Raw genomic sequence first — 20,956 nt, forward strand, 5'->3', positions numbered from 1 at the left:
CACCACCCACACTGGAGAGAAGAGCAGGTTTTTAATGCTGGTGAGGAAGGGCCGATTCCTTTCACAGGAAGGTGAGGTCGGTGTGAGGGGGAGGCAGCAGAGAGCTGGGTCATCTGGTTCCCCGTCTGTTCCTGCCCTCCAGGCTGTGAGGCTCTGCCTGGACTCCGTCCTCCCCCACAGAAGCGGGCTGCCTGGACGGGGCCCTCGGGCCGCCTCTGCCAAGTCAGCTGGGCCTCACGGCTGCTGCCCAAGAAATGACGGCTGCCCTGTGTGTCCAGGGCTGTGCCCTCAGCAAGTAGGGGAGGCACAGATCTGCAGCAGAAAGGCCCCTCCCTTCCCTGGCCCTCAGTCCAGCCCTCATGGGGGCCCGTACAGGTCAGCCAGCCGGGCGAAGCGGGGACCCCAGTCCCAGAGGCAGCTGTAGTCTTGATCCTCATCCCCCAGGCTGGACAGGATGGAGCTCAGTGTTCCTGCCACAGAACCGTCCCCCTCATAGTCATAGATGAGAGCGGTGTCATAGGGTGGAACGCTGGGGTCACTGTCTGCCACCTCCAAACCCTGTGGAGAGGCCCCGGGAGCTCAGACCCCTGCACACACCCCCGGGTACCCTCCACCTCTCAGGTTATAACACAGGTCAAGCTCAGCCCCAGGCACAGACACGGACCCTAAAAACGGAGGGGCCCCCGGATGAGCAGAGGAGGGCTGAGCGCTGACCAGGAGGAGACCCTGCCCAGGATGTGGATTTGAAGAGAAATTTTCCTCTGGGTGGCTCTCCTGCCTTAGGGCTGGGACACCAAGACCCCCAGCATTCCATCTGCGTGAGACTACCTGCTTTCTCCCTTTTCAAGATTTGGTCAATGGTTCTGTCCCCACTCTCTCTGCACTGCCCCTCACAGGGGCACACATGCTCCTGCGCTGACCTGCATCTGGGCTTGCCACAGTCCAGGCATCTCTCTCTGAACCACTGCACCTACTGTGCCAGCGAGTGTGGCAGGTGATATAGTGACAGGTGCCCATGTGTTCTACAGCCCACCCAATTGGGTTTCATGTGTTCTGGGCATCTCTTGTGTTGAGTGCAGGAACTCCTTGATGCTGCGTCTTGACAAACCATGGGGTGCCTATATTCGACAGGCAGCAGCACCCCCAGCCCCAGGGTACCTCAGCTCAACCAGGCCCAGCATGATCTGCTGCAGGGAGAGGCAGCTTCCTCTTCTCCCAGGGCTTTGTGTCTGTGGTCTCCTCACCTCCCCAGCCTCACTCAGCCCTCAGATCCTCCTGAGCCCCCCAGCAGCTCAGCCAGGGTCCCCAGCACTGGACCCGCTCTCCATCAATGGTGCATGTCCTGAGGGTCCAGTGAGGTGTGCACACAGGTGGTCCCTACCACATGCACAACAAGGGCTACAGCATGTCCCCCTGCCGCCACCCCCCTCTGTGCACCCCAGGAGCACCTACATCATTGATGAAGTCAGCAATATTAGCAGGGCTGCTGGGCAGCACGCGGGGGGCCTGGGGGCGCCCTCGGCTGAACGGGGCATCTCGGCGCACTGGTGGCCGGCACAGAGCTGCCAGCTCTGTCGGGTGGCGCAGCTGGTTGATGTCATAGGCATCCTGGGGACGAAGGAGGTGGCATTCAGCTCCAATCACCAGGTGGGTGGGGGGTGCCTGGCAGGGAGGACCTAGGAGGACCTGCAGGCCAGCGGGGGCCCTGCCCCTCCTGGAGCACGGCCCACAGGCTGGGCTCCTTGGGGACCCTCCCGACCACCTCCCCCCACACCCTCCCTTCACCTGGTCCTCCTCTCCGCCCCCTTGCTCATCGTAGTTGAGGATGTTGTCACGCAGGTCATCCTGCAGCCCATGCAGAAATCCCTTGTCGCCAGACTGCTGCCGGGACCTTGCAACGAGGGCCACTGGCAGGGCCAGCACTGAGAGGGGGAGGGGGTGGACAGGAGGAGGTGGGTGCTTGGCCATCGAGCTGAGGCTGGACTCGGGGCTGGGGGTGGGGCGGGGCCGCGAGGGGCGAGGCCAGAGCCCAGCAGGTGTCTGCACGCAGGCACTCACGGAGGAGCAGGATGACACTGGCCAGCACGATGACCAGGGCACCTAGGCTGACGCCCGCGCCCCCTGCCCGCCGGGCAGTGGCCCCCGGCAGACAGGCACCATCCTTGCCACAGCGGCACACCGTCACGTTCAGGGGTTGCTCACGCTGCTGGGGCGGCTGCCCTGAGTCTCTGAGCAACAGGCTGAGGCGGTGCAGACCCTCCCGGACCTGGTGTCGCAGCCGCAGCTGCGCGTGGCTCACTGCAGAAGGCGCTCGAGGTCAGCAGGGGGCTCTGGGGCCTCAGTCTCCCCATCTGCTCACTGGGAGTACCAATTCCCACCCTGCCAGAGAATGCCCTGCAGTGGGAACCAGCAGGACCACAGTGTTGAGTCGCTGCCCCCCACCCCATCTCAGGTCTGGGCCCTCAGGAGTGTGGTTGGGGGAACTCACCATTAATCTGGCTGAGGCTCCAGTTCTGGGTAAGCTCTGGGACTCGGGGACTCAGCTGAAAGTGGAAGGGGGCCCCGTGGGGGGGCAGGTCCTCATCTGTGGCCCCCAGGAGAAGGCCAGAGCCCTGACCTGGCTCGCTGCACACGCTACCAGATCGGAGGGACAGCTCAGGGGCATGGTCATTGACCTCCAGGATCTCAACGGACAGGGTCCCAGTGGCTGTCCGGGGTGGGGAGGCTGCGGGCAGGACAGGCCTGGTGGACTCCTTGCTCTGCGAGAGCAGACCGCCCACCCTAGATGTCCGCCCCTGGGAGCGCATAGCTCTCAGCCCTGGGCATTGACAGGGGTGCCCAGCCTGAGCCCGGGAGCCCGGGAGCCCAGGCACAGGCTTGGCCCTCACCATCGTCGCAAGCCAGGATAATGGCCCTGTACCAGCCGTCCTTGAGGAAAGGTGATGCTGGGCTGAGCACTCGCTGGGTCTGGACCCGACCCGTGGCTCTGTCCACTTGCAGCCAGTCCTCTGGGTCGTAGTCCTTGGAGTAGCTATTGGCCGAGGAGGGGACAGAGTGGCCCTGAGCTTACACAGGACCCCTGAGGGTATGGGCACACTTACACACATGAGCATATCCATGGACACATACAGTACACTCACACACATTCCCACACTTGCATATACAGTGCACACACATACGTCCTCCACATGCATTTACACACACATCCCACACATATGCATGCACACCTGTGCACATTCTCCACTTGCACACGTGTGCACCTCTGACACTAGTGTCCCAACTGCCTTGAGCTGGTGTTTTCTGTCTCAATTGACAGATAAGGAGACTGAGGCCTGGGGCCAGGACCTCAGGACCCCATGGTCACTCAATGCCACAGCACAACCTTTCAACACATGGACACCATGGAGACAGACATGGGTGCACAGGGGCAGGGCCGGGGGTGAAATCCAAACTGTGAACTGCTAGCCCCATGGGATCATCAGCTCAGCAGGATGGGCAGAGCTGGGTGCTCAGAGGCTAGCTAGGACAGATAGGTGTCATGAGCATGTGCCAGCTAGAGCCTAGCCCTGCTGTGTGGCACAAGTTCACCCCAACATGCACACATGCATGGACCCTCAGGGGTGTACACAGGCAGATGAGCCCTCTGCCCACTGGCCAGAGTACTGATGGGAACCCAACTGTGCTCCTGGATCTGGCTGGGAAATAGACAAATGGGCCTGTAGCTCCCTCCCTCCTACCCCTGGGGCCCCCAACCCCGGGGGTCCCCCACCTGAGCCTCTGCAGCTGCTCTGTGTCAGGGTCTTGGGCAGAGAAGGTGGCCACGGGGGTTCCGGGGAGCACCCCCTCTGGCAGGCTGGTCCGCAATGGGTTCTCCTGGAACACGGGAGCCTCGTTAACATCCTGCACCCGCACGCTGACCCTGGCCTGGCCCCGCTCGGCCCTGGGGGCAGCCGCCTGTAAGGGGGCCTCGTTCTGCACTGCCACTCTGAGGTCGTACTGCTCACAACTCTCGTAGTCCAGGGGCTGGAGAGGGAGAAGCAGAGGGGGAAGTCCTCAGGACTAGGACCCCCAGAGGCAGCCACGGGGCAAGGTGAGGCCCCCACAAGGGTACACTGCCCCTGTGTCTCTCCTTTCCCTTCTACTTTTCAGCTCTGGAAAATAAAAATGATTCAGGACCAAAAGGCACAAAGAATTATGTAAAAACAATAAATACTCATCATTCAAACTGAATTTGTTAGGTATTACATCATCAGCTCTATGTGTCACTTGGTCAGGTGGTCCTCCCAGTGACTCGAGCAGCGCTTATCCGGGTGTTGTGGAGAAGGTGTTTGATAGCGGGGTTAAATTAACCTCTATAATCAGCTGACCCCAGTGAGTCCCGTGCGTAGCCCAAAGTCACCGAGCAGACCTGAAACTTCCTGTGGACAGAGGACTTTGCAGACTGCTGGCCAGCCCTGCAGTAAAGCTCTTCATGCTTCAGTATCTGAATATACCTGTGTCCCTGTGCGTGTGCAGGTTCCTCCCCAAGGCTGACACAGGTGTGCTCTGTATCTACACACATTGCCACCCGAAGAGGCACAGCTGCACAAACAACACACAGGCTATGGGGGTGCCAGGGGTCCGTGTGGCCTGAGCCTAGAGCCCCAGCACTGCTGGCTCCCCCAGCATCCAGTTCTTTCCAAGGATGCCCCACACGGGGTTCCCCACTCACCTTCACCACTGACAGCACGCCCTCATTGGTCTTAGGGTCTGTGCGGATAGTGAACTGTCCTTTGGGATCGCCCTCCAGGATGGTGAACCTGGCTGCCCAGTTGGGGGATCCTGGCAGGTCCCTGTCCTGCACCTCGAGCCGCCCCACGTCCACTCCGCTGACAGCTTCGGTGACCTCCATGAAGAACTGTGGGAGCCCAGACCTCATTACTGCTGGGGCTGTCGGGGGCAGGGAGACGGTCCCGCGAGGGGATGCCCTCCCTCACCCTGTCCCACCCACTAGGAGCCTCCTGGCCTTGTCTCCTGGTGAGTCAAAGCCCCCTCTGTGGGCTCAGCTGAATGCCAGGCACCCTGTGTGCTGCCTTTGGGAGGGGAGGGCCAACTGCTCCCTCCCACATGGCAGGGGTGCAGGGAAGACTCCCTCTTGCTGCCCAAGGGCCACAGAGGGGTCCCCTGGGGCTGATCTCCCAGCTTCTCGTGCTGTTTATGTGCTCACGAGCAACTACTCTAACTTGGGCTCCTTCTGCAAAACTCCTAACCTCCCACCCCTCCACAAAGTCCCTTGTCCCTGCCAGGAATCTGAGGAAGGGCGGGCAGTCCCCAGCAGGGGCCAGCAGGGCTGTGCATGGTGGCAGCACCTCATCCTGGGTGAACCCGGGTGCATTATCATTGACATCCTCCAGAGTGATGATGGCCGAGGCCGTGGCAGTGAGGCCGTCTCCAGACATGTCTGCTACCTGCAGGGTCAGATTATACACGGCGACCACCTGGGGGCACAGCAACATGCAGTCAGGGAACCGGGGCACCTGAGGGCCTGGGGGAGGGCAAGGAGACACCACCTTTGGGCGCAGCCCTCCCAGGCTTTCTGGGTCTAACGACACCACCACTAACCCCAGGATCTGCTCCAGCCCAAAGTGGGTAAGAGGTCAGTGACGAGGGTGGACATGCAGCACTTCCTGCATGCAGTGCTGGACACTGAGGGGCACTGACAAGCTGGGTCCCTGCCCTGTGGAGCCATACCCAGTGGCAGAGAGGGAGGCAGACCAATGAAGACCACCCAATGCAGCAAGTGACCAGACAGAGCCATGGAGGGGGTCACAGGGAAACCAAGGAGGGATTCCCGGAGATGCCACAGCTGCACAAAAGCCTGGCAGTGAGGGGCAGCAGGGGTCCCGACAGAGGAAGACTGCAGAAGGGTGGCCATTACTGCAGAGCATAACTGGTCACTATGGAGCCACTCACATAGCCCGACCCAAGGCCAAGAAGCCCAAAGGGGCTGGCATCACAGGCCCTTCAGTGCCTCCCTGGACCTCACCGCACAGCCAGCCATGAGGCAGAGCGGTGCCAGGCTGGGTATATGCCCAAAGCCATCATGAGTGTCTATAGCAAGGGGGGGTGCCCTTGACTTCGGGGGCCAGGTGGAGCCTGGGAAGAGGGTCCCAACTGGAAATGAGCCGCCCCCATTGGGGCCTAGGGGACTAACAAGGGCAGAGACAGGCCGATGTGACAGTGGCTGCCCTGGCCCCCAGCATGTGTGCCAGCGTATTGGCAGCCTAACCTCCCGGTCCAGGCCCACTTGCACGGTGCGTATGTCCCCTGTGTGCTCATCGATGCTAAACAGCTGGGGACTGCCCTGCTCCAAGATGGAGTACCGCAGCGCTGCGTTGTCTGTTTCCGGATCATCAGCATCTGTGGCTTCAGCCCTGGTCACGTAGGTGCCTGGTGAGGACAGGGACAAGCAGGAATGGTGTACACGGGTGCCAGCCCCCTCAGATGTGTCTCACAGCTCCCCCATGCAGCCTGTACAACCTTGAACCTTTTGCCTCGTGCTATGTGGAGGAGGCAGGGGTGCCTGATAGATGTGTAATTGAGAGCTAACACCTGTGCCCCCAGACATGGAGACAGCCTGGTGGGCTGGGAGCCCAATGTGGGGCTCAATCCTATGACCCTGAGATCATGACCTAAACCGAAATCAAGAGCTGGATGCCTGACTGAGCTGCCCAGAGACCCCAGGAGACTTAATATTGTTAAATGTCAGCACCACCCAAAGTGATCTACAGAATCAATGCAATCTCTATCAAGATCCCAAGGACATTTCTTTTGCATAAGTAGAAAAATCATTCTAAAATTCATATAGAATCTCAAGGAAACCCAAATAAAACAATCTTGAGAAAGAACAAAACTAGAAGACTCATACTTTCTGATTTCAAACCTCACTCCAAATGTACAGTGATCAAAACAATGTGCTGTGGCTATGAAGACAGACACACAGACCAGTGGGATAGAGAATCTGGGGAAAACCCCACACACGTGTGGTCAAATAATTTTTGGCAAAGGGTGCCAAGACCATTCAAGGGGGATAGGACGGTCTTTTCAACAAATGGTGCTGGAAGATGGGCAGCCCCAGTGGTGCAGGGGTTTAGCGCCGCCTGCAGCTTGGGGTGTGATCCTGGAGACCCGGGATGGAGTCCCACGTCAGGTTTCCTGCACGGAGCCTGCTTCTTTCTCCCTCTGCCTGTGTCTCTGCCCCTCTCTCTCTGTCTCTATGAATAAATAAAATCTTAAAAAAAAACCAAAACAAATGGTGCTGGAAGAGCTGGACGTCCATGTGGCAAAGAATGAAGCTGGACCCCAACCTCACACCATATACACAAATTACCTCAAAGTAGGTCAAAGACCTAAATGCAAGACCTAAAACGGTAAAACTCTTGGAAGAAAACAGGGCAAATGTTTCACAACACTGGATTCGGTAATGGATTTTTGGATATGACACCCAAGGTACGGGCCCCCAAAATGACACACTGGCCTCATGAATGTTTTCAAATGTTGTGCAGCAGAGACACCCTTGACCAGGTAAAAAGGCAAACCAGAATGGGAGAAAATATCTACAAATCATGTATCTGTGAAGGAATATCCAGGGTGTCCAGAGAACCCATAGAACTCAACAACAAAAACACGACACAATTTTAAACTAGGCAAAGGCCCTAAAGAGACATTTCTCCAAATAAAATATACAAATGGCCAATAAGAACGTGAAGAGATGCTCCACATCAGTCATCCTGAGGGAAACGCAAACCAAAACAACAAGAAGACATCAGCTCACGGCTGTTACGATGACTACTATAAAAAAATCCAGGAAATCAACATTGGCAAGGATGTGGAGAGGCCAGGACCCTGTGCATCACTGGTTGCATGTGAGATGGTGCAGCTGGCGTGGAGACAGTGCGGCCGTCACTCACAGAATCACCGTATGACCCAGCAGCTCCTCTCTGGGTGTATCTCACTCACATTCATAACGTTATTCATGTGAAAGCAAAGTATCCACCTACAAGGTAGGTGAAATGTGGTCCCTCCATATAATGGAATATCATTCAGCTTTAAGAAGGAAGGACATCCTCACATGTGCTACCCTATGGACAGACCTGGAGGACACTCATGACCAGTGAAGTCAGACCAGTCACAGAAGGACAAATGCACCATGATTCCATTGATGAGGTCCTGAGACAGATTTACAGAGGTGGAAAGTAGATGGGGGAAGCCAGGGGCTGGGGAAGGGGAGAGAGCGTTGGGATTTAATGGGACGGGGTTTCTGTTTGGAAAGAAGGAGAGCTATGGGGATGGGTAGTGGGGACAGCTACACAACATTAGGAATGTATTTAATATCCTGAACTGTCTCCTTAAAGATGGTTGGGATGGTTTGTACGTACGTTAGCAAAACAAAATTTTGTTGAAAACAAAATATCAGCGTCCTAAATGCCTAATAGGCAAGTGCCCACTGCAGATGAAGGGGAATGCAATGGTGTGGGGGCTTCGGAGGTGGACAAGGAACATAGTCCCGACCTCATGATGGGAACGAGCGGGTGGTGCACAATATCATGCTTATTCTGAGCTTGTCATATTGGCAAGGGCACAGGGTAACCCAATAAACTGAAGTGCAGGATGTGTCCGGTCCCTAAGGAGAGGTGGCCATAAAGAGGCTTCAGCTTTCGGTGGAGTGGAGCAGGCAGACAGCAGGTGGAATCGGGTCAGATGGTCCAAGGCTGAGTGTGGACGAGCCTGACAGCTCACGGTCCCGGGAGCCCCCACAGAGGGGCTGTGCCCGTGCTCAGCTCTTCCCCACCGGCCCCGGAGCACTCACATACAGGCTGGGGCAGGAGGACCAGACCCCACAGACGCTCTGGGCGATGGTGGGGGCTGAGGGAGGAGGGTAGGGCGCTGCTCCAAGTTGGAGGGACAGAACCCTGATGCAGCCGCACTGAAAAGGCTCAGGTGCTTGGGAGGTCCTACACCCAGGAGCCCATGCTCCGACCACACGGCAGTGGCCACGCCAGGAGGGGGCATGGCTACTTGGTTACTCAGGTGGCAGTACCAACAGGCCCCAGGCGGCTGCACTAATGCAGCAGCAGAGGCCAGGCCAGCCTAGCTGCAGACTAGACCACTTCCAGCACCCGCCAGCCAGCACTCCCAGACGTTTACCACGTCCCTCCCTCTCTCCTGTGCTATCACACACAGAAGATGGGGAGGAAAGGAATCCATCCTCAATGATCCAGTGGCCAAGAAACCAGGTCTGTGGCCAGTCAGATGCTGGGGCCACCACCTAGCAGCATGCTGAAAGAACGGGTCAGGGTGTGGGGGCCTCTCCTGAGATGGTGGATGACGCTCGGGAAAGATGGGGACTCAAGAACGGAGACCTGAGAGGAGTATGAAGGCAGCGCTCTAACTGGTAGCACGTGTCCACAATAACTTCCTGACTGACGGTTACACCATGTCCAAGTTCTTAGGGCCAATTCTGAGAGCCTCGGGTGTGCAACCTGCACTCCAGAAAGGAAGGAGGCCGGAAGGAAGGAGAAAAAAGTTTAAAGCAAACATGATAAACCTCACATCTGTTGCAATTCTTTGCAACTTTTTTGCAAGTCTCAAATAATGTCAAAATAAAAAGTAGTAGAGCGCCTGTGTGGCGCAGTCGGTGAAGCACCGGACTCCTGGTTCCAGTTCAGGTGGCAATTTCTTTTCTTTTTTTTTTTTTTTAATTTTTATTTATTTATGATAGTCACACAGGGAGAGAGAGAGAGAGGCAGAGACACAGGCAGAGGGAGAAGCAGGCTCCATGCACCGGAGCCCGATGTGGGATTCGATCCCGGGTCTCCAGGATCGTGCCCTGGGCCAAAGGCAGGCGCCAAACCGCTGCGCCACCCAGGGATCCCATTAGGTGGCAATTTCAATCGAGGTCCCAGGATCCAGCCTGAGTGGGCTCAGCCCAGAGTCTTAGGACAGCCTCTTCCTCACCCTCTCCCTCTCCCTCTCCGCCTTGTGCTCGCACACACTCTCTCTTTAAAATAAGTCTTGGGCAGCCTGGGTGGCTCAGTGGTTTAGCGCTGCCTTCAGCCCAGGGTGTGATCCTGGAGCCCCGGGATCGAGTCCCACGTTGTTGGGCTCCCTGCATGGAGCCTGCTTCTCCCTCTGCCTATGTCTCTGCCTCTCCCTCTCTCTCTCTCTGTCTCTCATGAATAAATACATAAAATCTTTTTTTAAAAGTCTTTTAAAAAAAAGAAGTTAAAAAAATAAGATTGTCACTTTAAGTCTCAAAACACGAAAAATGAGGTGAAATAAAAGATATCCAGGCAGCCAAGCAGGAGCCCACCTCCCCGAGTCCAAGCTCCAAGCCTCAGGTGTGCAGCTTGCCTGGGACTTGACCAGACGGGGAGTAGGAAGGAAAGAGGGAGGAAACCACTAGGTAGAAGGAGATCAGGCCAGCAAGGCCATCCTGTGAAGACCCATGAAAGAGGGAAGGTTGTGTGTTCTTTGCGATCAAGATGTAGGACTGAGAAGCCAGGAGCGGGGTGACTGCTAAGGGGGTGCATTTCCCTTTGGAGGGACAAAGTGCCCTGGAACCCAACAGAGGGGCTGGCTAGAGCACCATGCATGCGCCAAATCCACGGAGCAGTTCCTTTCCTGTGGTGCTTTCACCTCCATGCAGAGCAGCAGCATCTGCGCCCCAGCTCTGCCATCCCCCCATCCTCTCACTGCGATTTGGAAGACACTGGAGTTTAAAATCCATAGTGAAATGGGAAGTGACTTGAGTTGACTCTTGTGCAAAGTCCCTTCTCCCGGAGTCTGTTTGCTTATTTTCAGAGTATTTGAAGGATTACAGAGAAGTCTTGAAGGGAACCCTGGACCCTCTGACCAACTCAGAGCCCCTCTGCTGAGGCCCCCCCGCCCCCCCAGCCTGTGGGCGCTGGCAGTCCAGCTCTGCCTCACCTGGCACGGCACCTTCCAGCACCCGGCCCATGAATGCCTCCTGCCGGAAGACAGGCCGGTTGTCATTCTGATCCACAACCACGATCTCCAGGTCCGTGGGCTCCTCTAGGGTGGCTCCTCCGAGGTCCAGAGCAAAGGCCCTTAACTAGCCAAGCAGAGGGCAAGGGCTGGTGCTGTGCTCCCCAGATCCTGGTGGCTCCCCTGGGCTATGCACAGGGACAGTGCAGACTTGGTGTCCCGCTGGGAAAACCCACTTAAACCCGGGAGAAATGGCATGTGGATGGCAGATGAGACCTCCCGGAAGACAGCCTGCTTCCCACAGCGGCCGGCAGGCAACCACCGGGCTGGGCGTCCCCTCTTGGTTTAGGCTCCTCTGGAAACTTAATACGTGAAACTTAAAATTAAACCACTTCCCACCCTCTCGGAGAGCGGGTGCGGTGTCATTTCCAGGTAAAATCATGATCTCTGCTAACTCAGCGTAAGACTGTTCTGCAGGAAGATTTAGAGCACAGGAGAAGCAAAATCTGAAGCCCCCTCCCCCAGGACTAGGTGAAAGCAGTTCCGGAGAGGCTGTTGGGGGAGGGTGGATTACTCTCAAGGGAACTCAGGGGAGTCCACTGCCCTCAGGAGCCTCTCCAGCAGCGTGGGTCTTAATCTCCCTCCCCACCAGCCTTGTTTCACACCTCACAGGCCTACAAGGGGCGGGTCCTCTGCCACCTTCCCCTGAGAATCCAGGGACAGCTGCCACTGAGAGTGGCCATCCGGTGGGATCCTCCACAACACCCCATTCCCACCCAATGCAGCCAGGTGGGTAGAACTGGTGGAGGCGGTGAAGACCTCACCATTGCCTGTAGGCTGCCCCATCTGGCAAGACCAAGCCCCATCTCCTTGTGGCCTCAGCTTGTTCACACTCATCTGTTAAATGGGTATATAACCCTGAACACCTTTGGGCTGCAGGTCCTGTCCCAAATTCCCGTGCCTACCTCCTAAAGGACACGTGGCCCAATGCCCCCACCCTAGGACAGGAGCCTGGGAGAAGGAGGCTCCCAGCTTCCTGCACCCCTCCCTCCAGTGGGCCCCACCCTGAAGCGGTCTGTCTTCTCCCGATCCAGCATGGCGTTCAGGAACACCTTCCCGGTGAACTTGTCAATGGAGAACACGCCCTGGGGCTCCTCATCCACGCCGGGCCCCTGGATGCTGTAGATGACACTGCCCAGTGGCTGCTTGTCCGATTTGATCTGTGAGGGCAGGAAGCAGGCTGGGGGAGGTGCCCCCAAAGGCCAGGGCCCCTCCCCTCTTCCTGGCCTCCCCTCCCCCAGCTGGGGTGGAGGCAGCCAGACCCTCAGCCCAGACCCTGTGCCTGTTCTACAGCCCACACCTCCGGGGACCCAGTGGGGACAGCCCAGCCGCTGCTGTGCCTGTGAAGCCCTGCGGCCCCTCACCTGCACCAGGGGATACGGGAGGCGCTTGTGGTTCTCGGATACGCTGATGGGGGGGATGACCCAGGCTCTCCGCACACGGCCGGACACCACTGCCCGGTGCCAGGGGTATAGGGTACTGAGCCTCCTCCGCCCAGGGACCCCTAGTGACGGGCCCAGGCTCTACAACAAAGGCAGAGACAGCTGTCAGTCACACAGCGTGCAACCCTGTGCGCCAGGCCTCAGAGATGCCAACCACCTGGACCTTGGCCCCGTGGGCGCCCTGAGCTCACTCACAGCCATGGGAGCTCCCAACACCTTGGGTCTGTCTCCTGTCCCCCTGCCTCAGGCCCGTGAATGTTTGCTGATTGGCTGGGAGGAACGCGGCACCCTCCTCCTCAGGTGGCCCACGGGAGGCTACACCAGGGCTTGGGGAGCACACAGTGCTCAGGAGCAGAGGGAAGCAGAGTGACAAGCAAGGCAGCCACTGGGAACAGGAGCAGGGGGAAGGGAGCTCCTGGATCCGGAGGGGGGGGGGGCTCCCTTCCCCTTCCTCATCTGGACCTGGGTGGGTGGGGAAGGGGAAGTGATAAGCAGCCACAGAGACCCCCTCATGGCTTCCATTCCCAATGGCTGGTCAAGGCAACCAGGCCAAGGTTTTTGTTTGCAGAGAGGGGACAGGCCGCCTGTGCGGGAGGGTGTGGGGTTCACACTGTGAAGCTTCCAGGAGGCAGGCATTCCTGGAGGATCTACAGGGGTCCCCAGGGGCAGTCCCCACATGGCTTCCCCCACCCCCCACTGTTCCATGGGAATGAAGACTCAGCTCTGATGTCCAGGGGTCAGCCAGGGGCAGAGTTCTCAGGATGGCCTATGGCACGGGGACTGGACAATAAAGCCAGGGACTACCCCCCCCTTCTATTCTCTGACCCATGGAGCAATACTCTGGCTCCTGAACCCCAGAAACCTCAGGCCCCAGGCTTGCTCCTCCCTCCTCTCCACTTGCCCAGGGAACTGAGCTGCCCTGCTTGACGCAGTCCGCCCAAGTTGTGGTGCCTGGGGGGCATGCTGCAGCAAGCTCCCTTCTCTACCCTGGGGGCAGGGTGGGGGGCTTGCAGACACTCCCTGGCCCTTCCCTGGGCCAGGCTGTGGGCTCAGAACCAGGGCCATTGAGGAGCATGACAGGAGGAGGGCACCTCCTCGAGACCCACTGCCAGCTCCCTGTGGTGACGACAGATAGTACCACCCTCACAGCACAGATGGAAGACCGAGGCCTGGAAAAAGCACCCAACCTACCCCTCAATTAAGGGCAGAGCTGGCAGCAGCCCCTCAAGCACATCCCTAGTTTCCTGGGATGGCCTTGGTTTAAACACGGGGTCTCTGCACCAGGATCCTCAACAGGGCGCTGGCTGGTCTGAGTGGGCTTGGGGTAGGGTTTGGGGGAGGGTGCTTGGTCACCTGCTGGACCCAGCTGGCTCTGGCTGCAGGAGAATGTGAGCAATGCTCCCTCCAAGGCTGCTCATGCCCACCCCCACAACACTGCATTTGCAGCTGCCCCCGCCCTGCCCCTCCCCAAGCCCAAGCCCCGGCAGGCCAGCTGGCAGCAGGCAGAGGGGACACCACCCCAGACACCCGCCCTTGGTACTCTGATGGCCCTAGAAGCTCTCTGGCCCCACACAGGGTCTCCAGGCCCCTGGGCCCTTCTCGAGGGGGGGGGTTCCCTCCTAGCTAAGGTGGAGAGGGTGGCTCCCAGGGCACCTCTGAGGGGGGCATGCTCCCTGGCTGCCCTTTCAATGTCCTGAGCTCAGCCCCAGCCGCTGCCCTAAGCCACACAGTCCACAGAGGGATGAGCAGGGATGGGGTGGCCTAGTGGCCTGAGGCTGCAGCATCAGCGACTAGTGAAGGGGGTGCTTTAGGGTGGGATGGGCAGGGGCAGGGAGGAGGTGCCTGTATGTGCCCCACTGCCTGCACTCTTCTCCCCGGCCTCCCAGCACCCAGCCGGCTTTGTGTTCCATGCCCAAGGCGGGTGCACTTTGTGGTCACAACAGCAATAATGTGCAAGTGACCACTGCTCTCTCCTTCTAGTCTCAGGCCATCTTCTCCCTCCTGGAATCCTCCTCTGCCTTCTCATCTGAAATCCCAGGGGCATTTCCCTCACAGGGGCCTGGGATCCAGGTAGCTGTGAACTGAACTTGGTTTACAAAAAGGACAGAGGTCCTGGCTGGGCCCCCGGGCCATGCACAGCCTGACAGATGGCAGCGCTGGTCCCAAGCCTGCCTCGGGCAGTGGGGGCTTACTGCCAAAATCATGGAGTACAAACCACTTCCAGGTCAGCATGGTGTTCCCGCCAGATGGAGATCTGCTGGCCTTGGTCTTCATGCTATTGCTTCCTGAGTACCCTGAGGACAGCATGGACCCTGTATCCTCTCTGGTCCCCTCCCCTGGCCCTCAGCCCTCAAGCCCCTAGGAATGGGAGGTGGCACTCATTTCAGTTCCCCAGAGCAGGGCTCAGAGAGGCCAAGCATTCTACTCAAGCCCACACAGCCAGAGAGCACGGGAGCCGGGGCCACAGGGAACCAGCATCTGAACCTCTATTGCTCTTAAGGAAGTGCAGCCGCAGCATGGAGGAGATGGGAATGCAGAGAACTGGGGCAGGTGGGCAGAGGACAGTCTGCAGACAGCCCTTGATCTGACCCTTGGGGGAACAGAAAGGGACACTCTCCCCCCTGTCCAGCCCACTATAGAGCCTCTGGCTGCCTCCCACCCTGGCCTCAGCCAATTGCCTTGGCTGACATTCCAGGATGCCCGCCAGTGTGGTGTGGGGCCAGTGTGGTCGTGGCAGAGCCTGGGAGTCCCGGGTCCCAGTCTGTCCACGGCCCAAGTTCAGGAGGTCAGCAGAAGCCACAGAGCCTTGGCAGTGGCCCCCCGCCCAGATCAGAGGCTGTGGTGGGTGGGGTGGTTGGGCTGGGCCGCAGCCCACTTCCGGCTGTCCGGGGTATTGCTCAGCTAGTCTCTGCCCTCCTACCATCCCCTTCCCAGAAGACGTGGCTGGCTGGGGGAGGCCTGGAGCCGCCTGGGGGATCATGGGACATCTGGTTCCAGGACAAAGCCAGCTCACACAGACCCCTGGGATATGGGCAACGAAATCCATCATGGAAAACACCATGGAGTGGACCTGGGCTCACCTGTGCCGCCCACCCTTGCTGTACCTCAAGTTGGGCCAGAACCCATGGACATCATGGGCACATTTCCCCCAAACAATGCCCAATGACACCCCCATGCTCATCCTCGGCCTTCCTCTTAACCACGAACCCGAGAAGGTAGTGTGCAAGCCCTAGAAATGCTGGGGCCACTGTCCCCTCAATGGGGCCCACCCCAGCCCCCACACCCAACCCCAATGGCTCCTGAGCAATAAAGCTCCCACCACCCCCCCCCGTAGGAAACCTGTTCTGCTTGTGTGCGGCCAACACAGCTCTCTGCTTCTCTCCACCAGCCCCTGGCGGGTTCAGAAAAAGGAATTAGAAGGGACAGCCTAGTCTCCCAGGAGCCAGGAAGAAGGTGGGATGCTCACCTGCCCTGGGTGGCCACCCCGGGTACAGAAGCTGCTGACTGGGGAGGCTGCGTATAAACTGAGGAGCTCCTGCTCTATCTCCTGGCACTGCCGGCCCCTGCGGCTCCCTAGCACCGCCGCTAGGATTCAGATGGCAGCCCAAAGCCTGAGCTTGGGTGGACATTCATGTCTGTAGCCCCAGCTGCTGCTGTGTCGTGACTGAAGGCGAGGAAGGGAACATTTTCTATCGGGGTAGCTGGCAAATCTTACAAAATACAGCTGCAGAAAGGGGTTCGAGGGAGACGTTCTTGGGTTAATTCTACACGCCCATCCAACACAGCTTCCGGCTCTGGGTTTCTGGGGTTCTAGGAACCAGGTGGGAAGCCTGTAGCCCGGTGGAACACCGTGGGTGGGGTCTGCACTCCCCACCAGCTTCCCAGGCCCGAGCCCCTTCCCCCCAGGCTGGAATCCGGACCACCCCGTTCCTGGATGGCCTGGCAGGCATCAGGCATGCCAGGAACGGACCCAGCTGTTCCCCTGGTCCCCGGTGGCCCCAGCATCCCCCTGCAGCTGCTGTTCCCAAGGAGGGGGGTGTGGGGTGAAGCAACGGGGCAAGTGGAAGGAGCAGCTGTGTGGCCAGTCTGCTCCCCCCGCTGCAGGGGCTCAGCACAGTGGTCCAGGAGCCACTGCCCTCTGCTGCTTGGGTTACCATCACACTACCATGGGGACGGTGACCCCTCTCAATACTGGCAGACGTGGCCTCAGCCTCCGTCTGCTGCTGATTTCCTGTTCTAGGTCCTGTCCCAATCCCCCTAAGGGGTCTCCACACTTGGCAGAGTTGGGGGTGGGGGTGGGGAACAGCTACTGCTTCATCTTCCTTCCAGGCTTGGATCCCCTCCCACAAGGCATGGGCTTGCCCTGAATCATCCATGCTCCCCCATCCCTCTACCACTCTCAGGTGGGGTGGGGGCCCAGGGGTAGGCCTGGCTGGCTGCAGGGACACTGTGGGCCTGGGGAGGGAGCCACCAGAGACCAGCTCCGAAAGGACACACTCAACTCATGGGCTGAGATTTTAAGGGGACACAGGCAGGGGAGGGGTGTGCCTTGTCCAAAGCCACCCGAAGCAACAGATCAATGCAGAGTCCTGGCCCTGGCCCCCACCCAGGGCAGAGACAGCTCTGCCATGCCCAGGCTGGCCTGCCTTGGGGGCTCACAGAGGTGGAGGAAGGGGTATCCAAGAGCAGCCATCAGCGGCCATGTGACTCGACTGGAGAGGACAAAAGTGTGAAAGCTGAGCCGGGTGGGGGAGGGGTGGGCAGGGTCCTGACACACACCTATTTCAGGGGTCTGGAGAAGCTCTCCTTGCACTGGCGCTAATCTGAGCCACACAGAGTGCAAGACCCCAGAGGCCAAGCCCCATTAGCCAATTCCCCCAATTCCATAAAGCCTGTGTATGTCCCTGTGTGTGTGGTCACTCTGTAATAGTCCCAAGGAAGGGAGAGGAATCTGGGAGGGGACTCCTCTCTCCCCACAGCAGAGCTCTCCTGGGACCTGGTGAAAGGTGAACACCCCAAACCCAAAGATGCAGCTCTCCAGGAGCAGGATGGGGGTGGACTGCTGCTCCTACACTAAGTGGGGAGGGGGTGTGGGAGGTGTGCAGCCTTCTGGAATGGTCCCCAATGTGTGGGGGGGGGGCATAGGGCCCTGTGGGGGTGGGAGGCCAGAAGACCCCTGTACGGTGTGGCCTCCAGCAGAGAGCTGGAGGAGTGCGGGCTGGGGCAGCCAGGCTGTGCTAAGCCAGCTGGACATGGGCAGCCCAGGCCCAGGCAGGCCACTGTGGGAGGCTGAAGGCAGGGGTGGAGGTGACTGGAGCTGTGGGCAGGGGGTCCAGCTGGCTTCCAGCCATAGCTTTTTGAGAGTCGGGGCAGGGTGTCAAAAAGCCCCCAGAGTGGGCACCGGGAAACTTGGTTCTCCTTGCCAGTGTCTGGCACTGTAGGAGCCATCACCTGGGGGCATGCACAGGCTCAGCCCTCATGCTCATTACCCGCCAAGCGTGGGAGAACTAAGCTCCTGTGTTCTGCACAGTGGCCCCTGGCCTATGACCCTGACTTAGCCCTGTCTCTGAAGGCACAGACTAGTGCTTGGTCCAAAGGGCCACCTTGGCCCAGAGTGTAAGACATGCCCCCCCCAGGGGGTGCCCATGGTGGGGAGGAGGGCAGCTGCCTGGGCTTCCTCCTACCCACCCACTCCCACATCAGAAGGACCAGGGAACCGGGCACAGGCCAGGATTGTGGGGGCGACAAGGCCGTAAGTGCCAGGGGCCTGGCTCCAGAGCACCCCCAAGGGACAGAGGGTTCCAGCGCTGCCGCTGCTGGCGGGCACAGGGTGGGGTGTCTCCAGTTCTGCCAAGGCTGACCAGGGTCATATGCCAGCTCAGCAGGGGTGTCCCTAGAGAAAGCGGTCTGCAGGCTCCTGGTGGGGTTTGGGGGGGTGCTCCTGTTGCTCCCCTCTCCCTGGCAGGGTGGCCAGCCGCTCCTCGGGGAAAGGGTCGGCTGGTGGGCTCCCCATGCTGTCCAGGCGGGGCGGCCGCGGGACCCAAAGCGCCCTGCAAAGAGCTGCCCACCGGGCACCACCTATGGCTACTCCGCGCACGGGGCTCCCGGAGCGTCCCGCTGGAAGACACCGACCCCACGGGGCAGGGGGCAGGCGACCCGCGCGGCCAGACGCCTTACCTGGGCCAGCAGCCCGAGGGCGAGCAGGAGCGCGACGTCCATGGGCGAGCGGAGCAGAACCGAGTGTCCGGCCGGCGGCCTCCTGCTCGGACACAACCCGGGCTGAGTGACAGCACAAGTGTGCGGGCGGCGGGGGGTGGGGGGAGCAAGTGAGTGACAGCACGTGTGCTCCGGGGGCGGGGCCTGGGCTGAGCGGCAGCTCGGGGCGCGTTGTGGGCGGGGCCTGAGGCTGAGTGACAGCACGGATGCGGCGGGGCAGGCGGGGCGAAGGGCGGGGCCTGGGCTGAGCGGCAGCTCGGGGCGCGTTGTGGGCGGGGCCTGAGGCTGAGTGACAGCACGGATGCGGCGGAGCAGGCGGGGCGAAGGGCGGGGCCTGGGCTGAGCGGCAGCACGTGTGCGGGGGTGGAGCAGGGGCGAGGGGCGGGGCCGGAGCAGGGGCGAGGGGCGGGGCCCGCGGTTGAGTGACAGCACTGCGTGGGGGAGTAGGAGGCGGAGTCAAGGGCGGGGCCTGGGCCACGGAATGGGGGGTGCCGAGGGCGGGACCTGGGATGAGCGACAGCATGTGTGCCCCGAGGGCGGGGCGGACCTGGCCAGAAACTGGAGAGCCGCCGGTCGAGGTCAAGCCGCTGTCCTGGGGTGCAGAGCTCCCCAGTGCAGCGGCGAGAAAAGGAGGCCTGCCAGAAAAGAGGGCGGTGGGCGGGGTGTGGGCTACGGGCCGGAGTGCGTGCGGATTCATCTTGCTGCTCCGGATTCACCAGGCGCACTCCTGTCCCTGGGCCTTTGCACTGGCTCTTCCCGCTACCCGCAGTGCTCTTTCCTTGCTATCCCTCCTGCCGCCAAAGCCACGTTGCTGGCCACCTTGAGGGCTTTGTCTAACAGTCACCCTGGCCACCCTGTTAGACACTGTCCCCCACCCGGCAGAGCCCGTGGCATCTTCTGGCCGTGGTGGGGGAGGGTAGCATGGAGGAGGCCAGGCACAGACCGAGCCTGGAGTTAGTCCTCCTTCCTCCCCTGGTTTCCGGGGTGGCCTCCTGTTAGGTGGGCAGTTCTTGGGTTAGTGTCCTCCCACTCTCTTGAAGCCCCTGAACTCCTGAGTGCCTGGGTCTGTAGCTCACAGACCCAGCTTGCAGTCATGGAGGGTGGAGAGCAAAGCACCAAGAAAGGACCCTGTGGGCCAACAGGCTTTCTTCTGAGCAGGAGTGGAGTGTCGGGGAAGCAGGCCCCGGGCCTCTGCTCTCCGGTCCAGATTGTGGGGCGGTGGAACAGGTGTGGTACCATCTGTGCCCTCGGCCTGCTTGGAAGGAGGCCAGACTGCCTGCAGGAGGCTCTGGCAGTGACGGTGTCCCTGGCACGTACTCCTCCAGGTAGGGAGGTGGCGGGAAGCTCCTTCTATCCCCAGCTCTGTGGCCCCAGGCCTGGGGAGTGGCCCCAAGGGCCACCGCCCTGCCCTTGAGGTTAGGGACCCTAAACACCTGTAGGCCAGCCCCCTGAATGCTTTGAGTTTCTGCCCCCTGGGACTAGTGTAGGGGGAGGTAGAAGGGAGCAGGTGGTTGGCCTCTGTGCCCCCTGATTAACCTCAGCACACTAACCAGGGGTGAAGGACATGGCCCTGTGAGGCCCTCTCCTCTCTCTGCCCATCCTTCATCCATGCTGTTTTTGGGCATTTATTTGTCTCCTATCCAACAATCTCTGGTGGCGGGGGGCTTCCGAGGGGAGGGCAAGCTGGGTCTGATCATGGGTGAGCCCCAGATACAGGGGAGGGCTACTGGGAAGAGGTGTGGTCCCCAGGCTGTGAAGAAGCCTTCCTGCAGGGGCAGGGAGGGGCTACCCTCCTCCTGGGTTCCAGTCCTAGCTCAGGGCTTTCTGTAGCACTCTCGGTTTCCCCATGTGTCCAAGGGAGGGCATTGGGTTCCTCAAGCGTGGAGGTCTCATCCAGGGCTGGTCCACTCCAGGCCAAAAGGGGACTGACCCCTCCAGAGAAGTGTTCTCGTTTTCCCATGGGCTGGGGGTATCTGGCCCCCTGGAGTCTGTCTTCTGCACCCCAGCTGTGTGGCTCTGACCCTCAACTCTGGGTCACTCTCCCCACCCCTGTAGCCTCTGGCAGACTCCACCCTCCGCCCCCCATGCAGCTCCACAGCTCACACTCCCCCAGGCCGATGTGGGGGTGCCTCCCCTGCCTCTGGTGGCCAACCCCATGCCTTTGGCTTTCTGTTCTGTGACTAGGAGTAGAACACTCTGTGGAGCCAATCTCTGATGCCTGACCTCATATCCCAGTTGCTAGGTGTGCTAGG

The 20,956-nt window shown here is 59.8% G+C and overlaps 1 protein-coding gene across 2 annotated transcripts; it reads right to left on the reverse strand.

Moving 5' to 3' along the window:
• Positions 1-12: 12 nt before the first annotated feature.
• Positions 13-18,890, reverse strand: CDH15 (cadherin 15). 2 transcript variants are annotated; one of them, XM_026004895.2, is made up of 14 exons: positions 18,666-18,890; positions 12,411-12,569; positions 12,051-12,206; positions 10,969-11,113; positions 6,269-6,429; positions 5,349-5,477; positions 4,712-4,897; positions 3,770-4,023; positions 2,889-3,031; positions 2,489-2,725; positions 2,059-2,298; positions 1,786-1,922; positions 1,453-1,608; positions 13-558 (listed from the first exon to the last, which is right to left on the reverse strand). In XM_026004895.2, the coding sequence occupies exons 1-14, from the start codon at positions 18,705-18,707 to the stop codon at positions 358-360; spliced, it is 2,346 nt and encodes a 781-aa protein (XP_025860680.2). In that variant the 5' UTR covers positions 18,708-18,890; the 3' UTR covers positions 13-357. The 2 variants fall into 2 exon arrangements, with proteins under 2 accessions (XP_025860680.2, XP_072587422.1); XM_072731321.1 differs by lacking the exon at positions 12,411-12,569 and having other exon boundaries at positions 18,666-18,868.
• Positions 18,891-20,956: the final 2,066 nt, after the last annotated feature.

This window comes from Vulpes vulpes, chromosome 12 (assembly GCF_048418805.1).
Source record: "Vulpes vulpes isolate BD-2025 chromosome 12, VulVul3, whole genome shotgun sequence".
NCBI classification, from domain to species: domain Eukaryota; kingdom Metazoa; phylum Chordata; class Mammalia; order Carnivora; family Canidae; genus Vulpes; species Vulpes vulpes.

What these genes read in the sequence shown, in the direction of transcription:
- CDH15 (XM_026004895.2), bottom strand. Translation starts at nt 18,707, where the DNA reads ATGGACGTCGCGCTCCTGCTCGCCCTCGGGCTGCTGGCCCAG. An exon ending in TCCCGTATCCCCTGGTGCAG is followed by an intron (nt 12,207 to 12,410) that starts GTGAGGGGCCGC and finishes CTGCCCTCACAG; the next exon opens with ATCAAATCGGACAAGCAGCC. An exon ending in GAGCCTCAGCCAGATTAATG is followed by an intron (nt 2,299 to 2,488) that starts GTGAGTTCCCCC and finishes CGCCTTCTGCAG; the next exon opens with TGAGCCACGCGCAGCTGCGG.